The sequence below is a fragment of the Pezoporus flaviventris genome, unplaced genomic scaffold (genome assembly GCF_033815535.1).
Source record: "Pezoporus flaviventris isolate CSIRO_AGI_PZ_B2104156 unplaced genomic scaffold, CSIRO_AGI_Pfla_v1 ptg000013l, whole genome shotgun sequence".
Lineage (NCBI taxonomy): Eukaryota > Metazoa > Chordata > Aves > Psittaciformes > Psittacidae > Pezoporus > Pezoporus flaviventris.
This window is the reverse complement of record NW_026892561.1, coordinates 40,664,404-40,678,337: the sequence shown is the minus strand read 5'-3', so window position 1 is coordinate 40,678,337 and position 13,934 is coordinate 40,664,404. Positions and strand designations below refer to the sequence as shown.

The following is a 13,934-nucleotide window of genomic DNA, read 5'->3' as shown; positions in this document are numbered from 1 at the left end:
TGAAATTAAAGACCAATTAGGCCAAAAGTGTAAAATTAAGCCCCACTGCAGCCAGATTACTGTAGTCCTACAGAATACATTTAATTTCATCTCAGCTTTCATCTGAATGTCTTTATTACTCATGCTGTGTGGTCTTCATCTGAAACACACTTAAAGAATACAGTATCTGTTGCCTGCAGCAACACTTCTGCTTCTCTGTCCTGTGTGCAGTATTTTTAATACAAATCTGTATTTTGAAATCATAGCTGACCTACTCTGATATTGGCTGTATCTGGAAAAGCAAACAAATACTTTTGACTGTTCCATCATCATATATGTCATTCCAAAAAGAGATCCATGGAAAAATATTGTCTCATCACCCTCACTGGCTCATTTAGTTTGTTCCCCATCAACCTGCCTTTAAACCATTACCAATATGACTGTGTTGCCCCAAAATATGAGTGATGTGACTCAAAGCCTGTGCTATTGATAGAAATGACTACCATTGTTTTTCTTTTTTTCTTTACATTAATTCTTTGACATATTCACCTTTGCTAACATCCCTAAATACATTCTCTGATATCCTCCATATAACCAGCTGTATTGGCAAAATGCTGTGAGCTGTGTAAGATTCTTTCTGATACTCCACATGAAATTGCCATGACTGCAATGGTATGAGTAGCAGTGCCATGCTGAATCTACATTAAGCTTTGAATAGATGACAGTATAGTCTCTAGTATGTTATTTCTTCCTTCTTTCTTTGTCATTTCTTTGATGGATTCAGTGAAGGAGGGGACTGTAACACTTGTTAAGCAGATGCATAAGTCAGTTGGGGCAGGAAGAGGACAGAGCTCTTTTAACGCAATCCCATAGTGTAAGAAGGGCAATTCAGTGTTATAGATAAGGTCGCACCTACTGAACAAAACATTAACCACAGCAGTAAATGTGGTTCAGCATGTACAGCTGTAATTATTTAAAGAACGTATGATACTATTACTGTCTCTTAAAACACTTCTGAAAAGAGCTCCTTGAAGTTACTCCATGAAACTGTTGTTTGGTGTTTTTTTTTAAAATTTGTTTCATTGGTGACTTAATTTGTTAATCATGTAATGAATGATATTGCTTTATGCTTTGGCTTTGATTTTTAGATCAAGAATCTAGTGCCATCTATCATATCTAAATATTTGAAATGAATGTAGGTGATTATTATAAAAATCGCAACACTGAAAAGTATGCAGTAAATTAATGCATTTACTTATGTATATGTTATTATGAGGATCTCGAATAAGCCATAATAACTAATATTCAATTTCCTTATCTTATAACCTGGCAGTGTACTATTGTTTTGTTATAATCCTTTGATAAAGGAGCCACAGGCATCTTGCAGTGATGTGGAAACATCCAGTAGTGTGAGCAATGATTTATTTATTTATTTATTTAGGTGCAAAGCTTCTTTATTAAAGGCATAATCTAATCATATGTAGAAGTCATATGCCAAAACGTTTAGTATTATCCAGCTGACTGTGTAATGTAAAATCATATTTAGTCTTTTCACTTTAGTTTAAAGTCATAGGCGTACACAAAAAGACCTAAATTGTTCTGAAAGCTTACCAATGGCCAATTAAACACATTCAAAGCATTCTGACTTCTTGCAGAGCAAAGGCTCTTTTTCTTTAAGTAGCTAAATAACCTTGATTAGTTGTGTAGCATCAGAAGTTTCTTCATGTTCATGCATTTAACTTCACCTGGATTATCTTTTATTGCAAAAGAAAATTTCTTCTGTATCTGCACATATCAAGTCTTCTGCAGATTATACCTGTTACAGAAGAGTCACTTCATTTGGTGATTTCTTCTACATGTCCTGAAAACTGTGCTTCATGTACAAATACTGTAAAGAATCAGCATCTAGCTTTGCTTTTACAGGTAGGAATAAGGTGCAACTCAACAAAGGTCTGTAGAATTATAATGGTAAATAATTGGTACTAGGAAGATGACAAGACAGCTATGGCTGTTTCTCAGGAAAGCTCTCGATGGTCAGCCAGGATATGCTCTCAGTTATACTGGAGAAATTCAGAGAATCTGGAATACTGTAAGCATTTTTTGCCTCAGTAAACAATACCTTCCCTGGACTCAGATACGTGCCTGCTTAATCTGCAAGCTAAGTCTTTGCTTTGGGAGTTGACATGTAAAAGGGTTTCATGGGTCTTGTAGTTACTTTGCAGTTTTCAGATGCAAACTGAAATGCAGTAGCATTGAGAATGCAGTAGCTTGAAACACCACCCCTGTACAGCAGGAAAACATGGTACCTGCAATTTAAGACTACTTTTGTTGCATACTGTGTCTACAGCCTTCCTTGGAATACTGAACACTGAACAGTTACCATTTTTATACTGCCTAGCAGACATGTACCAATATCTGTGTCACCTATTTGGGATTGAAGGTACCCTTATTCAATAGGGAAGAAGAAAATTTATTATCTTTTAGACTATTCCAAATATATTTTGAGATATATGTAATTTTATCTTCTGGTATTTATGCTTAAAGGCTTAAGGTCTCTGCCATGTAACTTGGCAAATTTAGATTATCCAGTGCCAAACTGATTGACCTTACCAAGAAGAAATCGGAATACTGTTTGTTGTTAGTTCTGCCCTAGTGCTTATTCTTGTGTCTCTGGTGGTATAATCATATTGATTAAAATAATAGTAAAGGTAGCATGGTCATGTGGTTCTGTTTTACATGACACCTTTGTTTTCCACTTGAATTCTAGATGTCAGATCAGGGGAAGAAAGTGTCTTCTTTAAATATGCTAAAGAATTAAGTATTTAATGTTTGCAACTCTTTAAAAGTCTAGCTTGAAACATCAAGTAATCAACTATTGATCTGTCCACAGAACAAAGGCAGACACAATCATTTGTTGCAGGATTTATTTTTCAAGGGCAACTGATTCTAATTTCTGTTTTATTTTGTAAATTAATGTTTAAACAGCTGTTCACTTGAGGAATGCCCCCGCATCTATTTTTAAATGAATAGGTGGCATCATCTCACCTAACTTCAGCCACCTAACGGACAGACAGTTACTGTCAGTAGTTGTCTAGTCCATATAGAACAGCAAATACTTGCAGTATCTTTCATCCATCCTAAAGAGGCACCTAAGGAGACTGGATGACTTGTTCCAAACTAGGATGTCAAGTTTCCTTGTGTAGTTAAAGGAAAGAGATGAACACCATGAATTGTTTGAGAAATGAAGGCAGCTAGCTGATACCACATACCTCAGTTTTGGAAGATAATAATAGAAGAAATTGATCCTAGCTTGTGGGAAGAAAATTCTTTAAATTGTTTACCTGAACATATTGCTACAGGCAAATTTAACTTGAATGACAATACGACTTTATAATTTTAAAATGTAATGGAAAACTTTTTTTTTTCTTCTGTCTTTTGTTTTCTGTTTTTTGAGAACACCACTAGAAAAGTTATAAATTTGGAACAGTGCTGCTGTTGTATTATGACCAGCTGTAGGGGTTAATTAATTCTGTCTTCAAGATCTATGTATAAATTTCATATCATACCATCTTAAAAGCTTTACTCTTGTAAGAAAAAATACAGTTCTTCTTTTGTGAATTTTATGCAATTTAGAAAAATACCTTCATAATCAATACATGTTAGTTGTCCTTTTCTTATTGTCTTTAACTATAACACAGTATATGGGCATTGTGTTAAACATATGTACTAAGATGGAGGATAAACTGAAAAAAAACTGTCTTTCTACAGCAGTACAATTGAAAAAGTCATTCAGCAGGAACTTAAAAACCAAAGAACTTAAGTGTACAAGGAAGGACAATAAATGCAGTTGACTCCACATTTCTATGAAATGCATGGCTTAGATAACCAATTATATTTTAGTATGTATAATACTTATGTTAACAATGGATTATTTTTCTTCTCTTCCACTCCACTGAAATAGAATATGCCACTGACATTGGATAGAGAAGTCCTTCGCAGAGTTATCCCAGACAGACTGGGCTAGCACAGGTATTGAGTGCATGATAGCCGTAGCTGGGACAGGGCACAGAAGGGTTAAGTGTTTCCGTGTTCACCCAGGATCTCACATACGCTTTGCAGCTCTGCTGAGCAACCTGCTACCACCACTACCTAGTGCATGAGACAGCTAATTTAGTCATCATGTCAATCCAGTTACATACTGACTATCCTTGTCTGGGTGGTTAGTTTGTTTTTTTCACTTAGGTGTGAACAATAAAAAACTGAATCTCTTCATACTTGATTAATTTTTGAATTTTCCAAATTGTAGTTGCTCCTATATAGCCATGCCATATTCCATCAGTAGAGGCTCAGAGAGGTTTGAATGCTACAGTTCAACACTCAGCCCTCCAAGGAAGGCTTTGAACTCCAGCCTCACCTGAAGACACAGACATGCTGGTAGCAGTTACATCCCAGGACTTGCTGCCCAAATGGAGACATCGTGTATGAGGGCACCAACTGTCACACAGCTTGGCTCAGGAAACCTCCAGAATTAAGAACCAACAATATTGAGGGTCCTTTGTAATAGTATTAGGTATCATGAGCCAGGGTCAGGAAGTGAACATGGCTGCAAAAAGTCAGAAAATTATTGGTTAATAGATTAAAATATAAAGAATATAATTGTAATAGAAACCAATATCAGTATATTTGTTTGTTACTATTTTTTTTTAAGAATCACCAGCTTTTAGTGCTGTGAGCCGAAACTCTTGAATTCTTCACTTCATACTGATACTATAACCTTGGTGGTGTTAAGCATGGCTTCTTGGCCTTCACCCCAACTACAAAATTAAATTAGTGCTCTTACCTGTCTCAAAAGATAGCACAGAGGAATAATGAGCTCTTTTCCACTGTTGAGAACATTTTTGTCTCAAGTTTTATTATCTGTGAAATAATTACCTTACTAAAGCCACTGAGATCTCAGTTGCCCCACACCAAACAATACAATGAGAAAACCAATTTTATTATAAAGCTTGCCTTTTTTGTTTTTCAGAGCTGTGTATGCAAAGGTAAAAGTCCCTGCTTTTGTGATAGCATGAAAGGTAATAAGGTAAGAACAAAAACATTTTTCCTCTTTTAACATTAGCTTAATTCTGGGAATTGCTAACACATAGTTGTTTTGACATAGTAAGATAATGTGTGATGATACTCTGTTGAGAGTATAGAGAAAATCGTAAAAGGAATACACTACCTCACAAAATTCTGTTAAAATAACTCTGTGGACACTGTTTATCTAAGAAGACTTTTAGATTATTTTTTTTAGATTTTTTTTTTAATTTTTTTAGATTATTATTTTCTGTTTATCTAAGAAGACTCTTAGATTATTTTTTTTAAATGCATTACTCTGTTTACAGCATTGCATGACATTTGAACACCAATACAAGAACAGCTGCCTGAAGCACTAGGTCCCTTTCACAAGCTCCTAACAAATGCCCACAGATACCATTACCCTGGCAGCAGCTCTGCTGTTAGAAACTTTATAATACCATCAAGAGTGTCATGTTCAGTGCTTCCCTCTTTCCATCTTTGGGCCTTGTCCATCTCTCCCCACCCCCTGCACACCCTTTTCCAGCTCCTGAAGGAAAGTTACATGTGCAGGCATCGGATAGAACAGCTTGCCAGCTTAATCAGTTCCATGTTAAAGCAACTGAGAAATTAGTAGGTAAGAGTTAATCATTGTTTACACTGATGTTTTTCAGGCAGCATTGGAAAGTCAGGACAACTTCATTAATCAGTGTGCTTTGATAACTGTTTGATGTTAAGAAACTTTCCAACCCAAGAATCCTCTGATCTTGTTGATCTCTCAAGAAGAATCTGTGGATAAAATTGCCTGTACTGTATGAAGGGGAATGAAACTGTCAGGAGAGCGCAGTGCTGCTCTGTATCTTGAGAGCAGCCCATGGCTTGGTCAGTGAGGGGGTAGCAAGTTCAGTGGAGGAGCATCATAGACTTTCTTTTTTCTGTGAGTTAGTACCACACCCCCTCCAGTGGCACGTCTTGGTATAACATCATCCTTATTTGCCTTTCCCGGGATGCTGGTGAACGAAATAAACGATTTGTTACAAAAAAAAACCTATGCCGGTTTAGGATACAGATCTCACAGACACTTTACGATGCAATTCTTATTTTGATTTCTGTTAAAATAGTCTGTGATTATAATTTTTTTTTTTCAATAATTCGGAAGCTATATAAGGTCTGGTCAGTTTGTGGGATTTTGAAGGGCAAGAATTGGTGATAGGACAAGCCGAGGTATTTGGCTTCCTGGGACTTCTTTAGGATCCTACCTTGTATATTGAATAATAAGATACCAGAACTTCTGCACAGCAAATTTTTTTTTGTATAACTCTCCTCTGATAAAGCAATAAGAAAATTGACTCTGAGAATTGATAACCCCATGCTTTCTCTTCCTTGTCATGTTGTGATGTAAAAGGTTATGGATAGGCCGCTTTTCACTGGTGTAAAATTGAGCATACTAAATTGCTGCTATCTAAAGGGCTGAAACACCTTTTCTGTGAGTTTCCAGGCTTGAAGCACTTTATTTTAACCAAAATATGACTTGCATTTTTGTTATATTTAACCAAAAAACTTGAAACACCCTTTCCACTGTAACTTAGCCTGCTGTATTATATTGCGTAGCTTTAATCTTCTGTGTTTTCTTTACACGATGATTTGGAACTGACCTTCCTGTACAGAAGCAGACATTAAGTTTGCCAGCTACAAAGTAGGCTGCTGTGGTGGATTTCGATTTGTGTTGCTTGTAGTGACTAAACACAAAATACTAACAAGGAGTATGTATCAGATGCTTTCTTAAACTTTTCATGTTGGCAATTAACTTCTGTACTCTGCAAAATCTTGAGTACTGTTGTGTTCTGATATCTTCAACCATACTTATACCACAGAGGCAGGGCCACAAAAACAGGTCAGTATGGGCAAGGCTAATGTATCTGCCACAGTAGCAGACAGGTATGTCAAAGTTAAGAGTTACTGAAAGTAATGAATGCCTTAGAAATAAGGTATCAAAAGGAGAATTCATTGATATTTTAAGAATTTCATTCTCTTAATATTTACAGGGTGAGAAAGGCTATCCTGGTATTCCAGGTCCACCTGGTCATAGAGGCTTTCCTGGTCCAGAAGGGCCTCCAGGGCCACAGGGACCAAAGGTAAGTGTATGAGAGAGAGACAGATAAACTACTGTGCTGCATAGTGAGCCATGACTGGCTAGAGAATTCTGTTTTAAGAAACAAAACTAAACCAAAACCTCTTTCAGAGTCCATGCAGTTCTGTACATTCCCCATTTTCATTCTGAGAAAAAATTCTCATTATCAGTAAAGCTTGAAACAATTCTAGCAGGTTCTGTCTAGACTGTGCTGTGTCATGCTTGATGCCTTCTTTCAGCCTTGCTCTCTCATCCTGCTTAGCCCCTTTTCAGCCTGCTCTTGGCTTTTCTTTCCATCCAAAACAGTACTGGTGAGAGTGGCTGTTACATGCATATACCTGATCATTACATGGATATCACTCATATGTGGGAGCCTTCCATCTATTTCCTCACAGGGGAGCACTTCCAGGTCTCACAGTTTGGATAGATACATAACATACGTATATGCTTTCTCAACATACCCTGTTCGTTTTTTTTTTGCCTATGGTGAGATATATCATATATCTTTCTTTTATTACGAGGGTGGTGAGGCACTGGAACAGGTTGCCCATCCCTGGCAGTGTTCAAGGCCAGGTTGGATGAGGCTTTGAGCAGCGTGACTGAGTGGAAGGTGTCCAGGTGCACGGCAGGAGGGTTGGAACTGTATAATCTTTAAGGTCCCTTCCAACTCAAACCATTCTATGATTCTATGATATATTCCCTGTACACACTGAATGGGAGGGGAAGATGCCATGATTTATGCAAGTTGTATTAAATGCTTGTCTGTAATAGGCAAATCACTTATTTATATAGTTTTGCGTGCATGTGTTGGTATTAAAAATGTCACACGACCAGTTGACATGTACGTGCTTTTTTCTCAATTGTATTAAAACACATTGTTTTCCATTTGTGATCTAGGGTTCTCCAGGGCTCACAGGCTTAGTTGGACCCAAAGGTATACGAGTAAGTATATTTTAAACAAACTAGTTTGTATTAAACATCATGCTAAATGCCATCTTGGTTCAATAATTTGCAAAAAATAAAACCAAAACATTACATATAATTTTAAAGTATTTTTAACATTTACGACATACAGTATGCACATGCATTATCTATTTTTTAGAACTTTTGCTTTTTTTTGCTGCATCTTATGGACAAGGTTCAAATTGTATGTATTTAGTAGTGGGGTGTGTTATGAAAAAGACAGACCAGAATTCCCTGAAGATTTGTTTTGGTTTTTTTTTGCTGTCGGCAAAACCAATCTATGTTAACAGTGCATAAGCTACCATTCTACTTGGGTCACCATCAGAGGGGTAAGGAAATAATGATCTTTTGATAGAATCATACTTGCATTCATTGTTCTTATGAATGCAATCAAAAGAAAAATTGCATCATGAGCTTTTGCTTAATATTTGTAATATTATTATTCTGTTTTTATGTCATTAGGGAGTCCCAGGAATACCTGGATTTTCAGGTCCCCCAGGCCTTCCAGTAAGTAAAAATTAAACTGATTTAACTATTTCTCTCTTATTACAGTCTTTAGTACAGTTTTCCTAAGCCCAGCATGCTCACTCTAGTCTTAACATCAGCATTTTCTCTGTCAATTAGCCTAGAGATAAAAATCTTAGCATCATTAATTCTTACTCCTTGTAATAATTTAAGAACACATTGTAGTCTCTCAGGTTTTGTGAAACACTGCTCCGCAATAAACTCCTTCAGTGTTGTTGTAAGGTAATGTGGATGTACAAAACCAGAACTTGTATCAATTTTGCACTTCTTTTTAGGGTAAACCGGGTAGTGTTGGACCTCCTGGGCATTCAGGTGTTCCAGGATGCAATGGCACAAAGGTACAAACCAAGCTAAATGTCATGGAGATTGTGTTTGACTATGCTTGGGAACAGCCGAAAAGCATTCTGATTTTTAACCCTGATATACAAAAGGTTTGATTTGTTATGGTTTGTGACTTTATCGCTGGGAAAAATTTGACTCACGAGGCCAAAGGAAGAAAAATGTAGCCTTTTTGTGTAAGACAAATTATATTAAATTAAATAATGCATGTTAATGTTTTTTTCTAAAAAGTTAAGAATAATGTTTGATATTTTGACAGATAAAAGCTTTTTCATTAAATCCAGAAGACCTAATCAGCTTTGTCCCACCTGTCCTTCTGTTGAAATGTGTTAGAGAAGAGATAAATCGTTCATTAATTTTATTTCATCAGTATCTAGCTTGCAGTTGATAATTTATAAATCCTGAAAGCAATTAAAAGAAAAGGCTTAATGTTAAGTTACAGATTTACTGGTTTTTCTTTGCTCTATGACAAATGCTTCCAGCATTCTGAAAGAGGGAGTCAGAAGAATGCCTACAACAGAAAATCATATCTTTCTAGTGAAACAGTAAACTGATCTGACCTAGGTAATAAATCCTACTGTCTAGGATAGGTATCAGGACCCATACAGTGAAGCTGTGCCAATTCTAGCAAATATGGTGGTAATGCAACTCACAATTTTAGTATGGTAACATAAGAAACTTCTTTTGTAATCACATTTGCTAAAACCAGACCACATAATAAACACTAATATGCATTAACAGTCACTGTTACTACTTTCAGGGCGATCAAGGTTTTCCAGGTCTTCCAGGTAGAAGAGGTGCTCCAGGTGTTCCAGTAGGTGTTTGTGAAATTGTTTGTGTACATTTTCACCACATAAAGATATTCACTGAGGGAGTGTAAAGCCTCACATTAGCTGGTATTCACAACAGTTGAAATGTATAGGTATCCCCATTCTACTGATATGAAAACTGTGGTAAAGAAGCTGAAGTTAAAAGTAATGTTTTATTGACTGCATGTTGGGCCTCAACTTCTTAGTTAATAAGTGCATGCAGATTCGCTCTTTAGTGTCTCAAGGGACGCTCATGAAAATTTACCGGATTACTCAGATCTCTAAGGCTGTCCAATATGCATTTAATAGATTGCAGTTTCAGTTCATGCCTAAATATCTGAGGATATGGCCCAATTCAGTCAATTAAGAACCAGGAATTAAACGCAGAACCTCTCTTTCTGGGTACTTCGCTTTAACGCTAGATTTGGTTTTTCTCTGTAGAAATGTGTCTTTAAAAGAAGTTTTTAAAGCTTCTAAACAAATAGAAAAGGAATGCTGTCTCTCAAGTTCCAGAGACTTCAAATCTAATGACTTCTAAACGTTATCTTTACCAGCTCTCCTGATTTTTATTTATTTTTTTATTAAGGTCAGGCTTCAAAACTGCTCCGCCTTCACTTGTAGAGTTGTTACTGTGAGACAAGACTATTTTTCAACAATATGCCCTTTCTTCTTAAATTGAAGTCTGGTACATTAAACATGTATCTGGCTGTATACAACATCCATGAAAATAAATCAGTTTAGGATCAGTGAGCTTAGAGAATATTCATGTGTCTTTTCACCACTGTCTCTTTTACTTCTCTGTTTTACTAATATAATTGTTCTTCTCTCTAGGGTGTTGCTGGCATCAAAGGAGAGAAGGTCAGTTATTTACACCATATAATGTGAAATATTTATTGGTGATTAACAATTTGTGTCTATGTTCACTGATGGAAGAGTTCTTAATATCTCCATTCATGGGAAACAGAAGGTTTACCATCAAGAATAAACAAGCAAAAAGTTTGGGTGCTTTATCCATACTAGTTGCATTAGAAGATCTATTCCATTACAAAGTTCTACCGCATAACTTTGAATCTTCCTTATTATCTAATTGTCCAGGGATGCCCTGCAGATGGATATAACCAAGTGTATGATGCAAAAGGTGATCCTGGATTGCCAGGAATGCCTGGACTTCAGGTAATTCAGGTTTAATTCAGACTGTGAGAGATATATATCTGCATGTGAAAATATATGTATGCATGTATATATATAAATATTTAAAACACATTATACATAATGTGTGTATGTTAGGTTTTGGATATTACATGTAATTTAAATGTATTGCATATTTTATACAGATACAGTATTTTTTTTTACAATTATTTCACTAATTGATAAACCAGAAAATAATTCTGTGTCTTAAAGATAAATTTTAACTTTATATAATCCAATTAATACTATGTATTCAAATTCTTCCTGCTGACTTTACAAACCAGAGTACACCAAGACAATAGTACTCAATTTTGCCATCAGAAGCAATAGTGTCCATTATGTGTCAGTGAAGCAAGATGGGAAAGTCAGGTTTCAAACAAACAACCATACTTCAGAAATGAAGACAAAATGGTCATAAATTTAGGGGTTTACTCCTACATATAGAATAGGTCAGTTGAAAGGGATCTACAACAACCATCTAGTTCAACTGTAAAATTCCCCATGAAGTAAGATTTAGAGCAGCTCAGCTTACAGAGTACTAGAAAGGACTGTATGATCCATATTAAAAAACTGAGATCAATGGGAGAAGGAAGAGCAGACATTTCTCTTGACTGTTGTAAAATAATTAGAGGACAGTAGAAAAATAAAGGAAAATATAGAAAAATGAAGGAAAATAAAAAATTAACAATTTCTTTGAAAATGAAGCTTTGAGGTATAGATCTTATTGCATAGAATATTTGAAAAATTAAAAGCTTGTTAGAGCTAGCAATAGGACTACATGGACCATGAGAATATCCACAATTAAATAGGACGTATGTGCTCACTTGAGTAGTTTTTAGAGCAGTTTTCTCATGTTTCAAAACATATGCAAACCAATGAAGCAGTGAAAAGAAATTATATTTCTGTGTTATCCTGAGACATGGAAAGGAAATCCAGAGAGAGTGCTGTTCCTCTGTTTGTTACTCAGTTCATTGAATTTATCACTGTGTTTTGCTCATCATCTTGCCAGGAGATTTAGTCTCTTCTTTTAACATGCAGGGTGCCCAGGGTGCTCAAGGATATCCAGGAGAAATCGGACCACAGGGCCCTCCAGGAGCTCCAGTGAGTATGAATTTGTCTTACCTGTTACTTTAACCTTTGATCTTCCCAGGAATCTGTGGAATTACACAGATAAAAGTACTGGACTCTCACAGACATGTTTGAGATCTAGAGACATGCATGCAAAATCCATATCCCTCTGAACATATCCGGGGTTTGTTACGGTTCTTTTTTCCCCAGTTTCTTTTGATTCATTTTATCCATGATAATTTCTGCATTTTCAGAAGAATCCATGTCCATGTAGACATAAATTTTAATTTATAAAAAATTACCCATAAGGTCAGTTTAAGTACTAATGTGTGTAACTGTGAGAGAGATGTATATATTTGCAAATAGGCTGTCCAGACATTCTGTCACAACAAATTGTGGCTATAAAGATCAAAAAATAAAACTAGTGATGTAACTCACACAAAAATTGGATACTTAAAAACCACCTACATTGGTGCTGAAGATTGTAATTCTTTTTTTCCTTTTTTATAGGGTATGCCAGGGAAAGCAGGACCTCCTGGACCTAAGGTAGTCTGAGATTGGTAATAAAAATGAAAACTTTCTATTATGTGTAACACCAATTAACTCATTTTATAGGTGTTTTTAAAATCTAAAAAAATCATAACATTTGTTTTTTTTTTTACAGGGTCTTATGGGACTGAAAGTAATAGGAGCCAAAGGAAGAAAGGTAATTGTATAAAATGCCTACATCTTTTTTAAGTTTTGTTTCTGTTTTCTGCTTTTTCTGATATACTATGGTGAAGTGTTTGGGGAGAGTAAGTACTGTGAGATAAAAATTTTCAGTGTATATGTGAAGTCTTTTATTGGAACATGGAAACATGGCCATTCATACCTAAGGACAAACTGTTTTCATGCAAGAGCCAATGATATAAACTTCCTGATAGAACAGTAGAAACCCAAGAGGAGCCAGTAGTTAATATTTACTAACAAATAGCATTAAATCCATTTAGATATTATTTGCACAGTGTTCCTAAATGCTTATCTAAGCATGTAAACATTGGTAAATACATAGCATCTTAGACTCACAGCTTCTTATGTCCAACATCTTTTTGGTGCCACCCTTTATGCTGCTAGAAAACCCACATTCTGAATAGAAATTGGATGACTTGTCATCCATATTCTTACTTGTATCCCATATAATTGATGTTAAGCTAGAAATGACTGCGAATACATATATTGACTCTCTGGACTTCGGCTGCAGCTGGAGAACCAGTGTAATCTGTCTAAAGGTCCTTTCAAGACCTTGATGCATCTCGCACGCTAGCTGGTCTGCACAGATTCAGCTGTGAACAGAAACAACACTATCTGACAGTGGGATTGTTTATAACTTTGTAATTACTACTGGGCATGTGCTAGAAGTTTCCTGGGAAAATTTCTGTAAATAGAATTGATTATTCATCAGGATTAGCTCAGGTGAACATGGAGCATGTGGCTTTCTTATGAAAGAGTGATGCATTCTTTAGTGTTACTCTGCAGTTGCATGCAAAGACATGCAACTGGCTTAAAATCACTGGGAATTATAGATGTGGTTTTGTTGAGCTCCACAGGAAAGACCACATTTAGGACTTTCCCTGTTCTAAAAGATCCTTAATGAAAAAGTGTACTTCAATATTAATGTTTTCAGTTAAGCACATATGGAATGTAATTGTATCAGTCAGGACTGTTAGTCATCTCCCTGTAGTTCACAGACTTTAGTTTTGAGCATGTCATCTAAGGCAGTTAACGTATTTTATTGTTTGACTTAGTCAGTTTGAGACAAAAGCTTTAATTAAGGAGATAATTTTATTTTATATAGAGTTAAAATGATTGTGTGACATTTAAACAGAGTATTAAAA

General features: G+C 35.8%; 1 protein-coding gene across 1 annotated transcript in view; it reads left to right on the top strand.

Moving 5' to 3' along the window:
- The window catches only part of COL4A3 (collagen type IV alpha 3 chain), a 63,994-nt gene that overhangs the window by 9,015 nt on the left and 41,045 nt on the right, over positions 1 to 13,934 (top strand). The window contains exons 2-12 of the mRNA XM_061452994.1: positions 5,006 to 5,062; positions 7,083 to 7,172; positions 8,066 to 8,110; positions 8,594 to 8,638; positions 8,932 to 8,994; positions 9,756 to 9,809; positions 10,636 to 10,662; positions 10,900 to 10,977; positions 12,031 to 12,093; positions 12,571 to 12,606; positions 12,725 to 12,766. Coding sequence (XP_061308978.1) covers positions 5,006 to 5,062; positions 7,083 to 7,172; positions 8,066 to 8,110; positions 8,594 to 8,638; positions 8,932 to 8,994; positions 9,756 to 9,809; positions 10,636 to 10,662; positions 10,900 to 10,977; positions 12,031 to 12,093; positions 12,571 to 12,606; positions 12,725 to 12,766 — 600 coding nt within the window. The remainder of the gene's footprint in view (positions 1 to 5,005; positions 5,063 to 7,082; positions 7,173 to 8,065; positions 8,111 to 8,593; positions 8,639 to 8,931; positions 8,995 to 9,755; positions 9,810 to 10,635; positions 10,663 to 10,899; positions 10,978 to 12,030; positions 12,094 to 12,570; positions 12,607 to 12,724; positions 12,767 to 13,934) is intronic.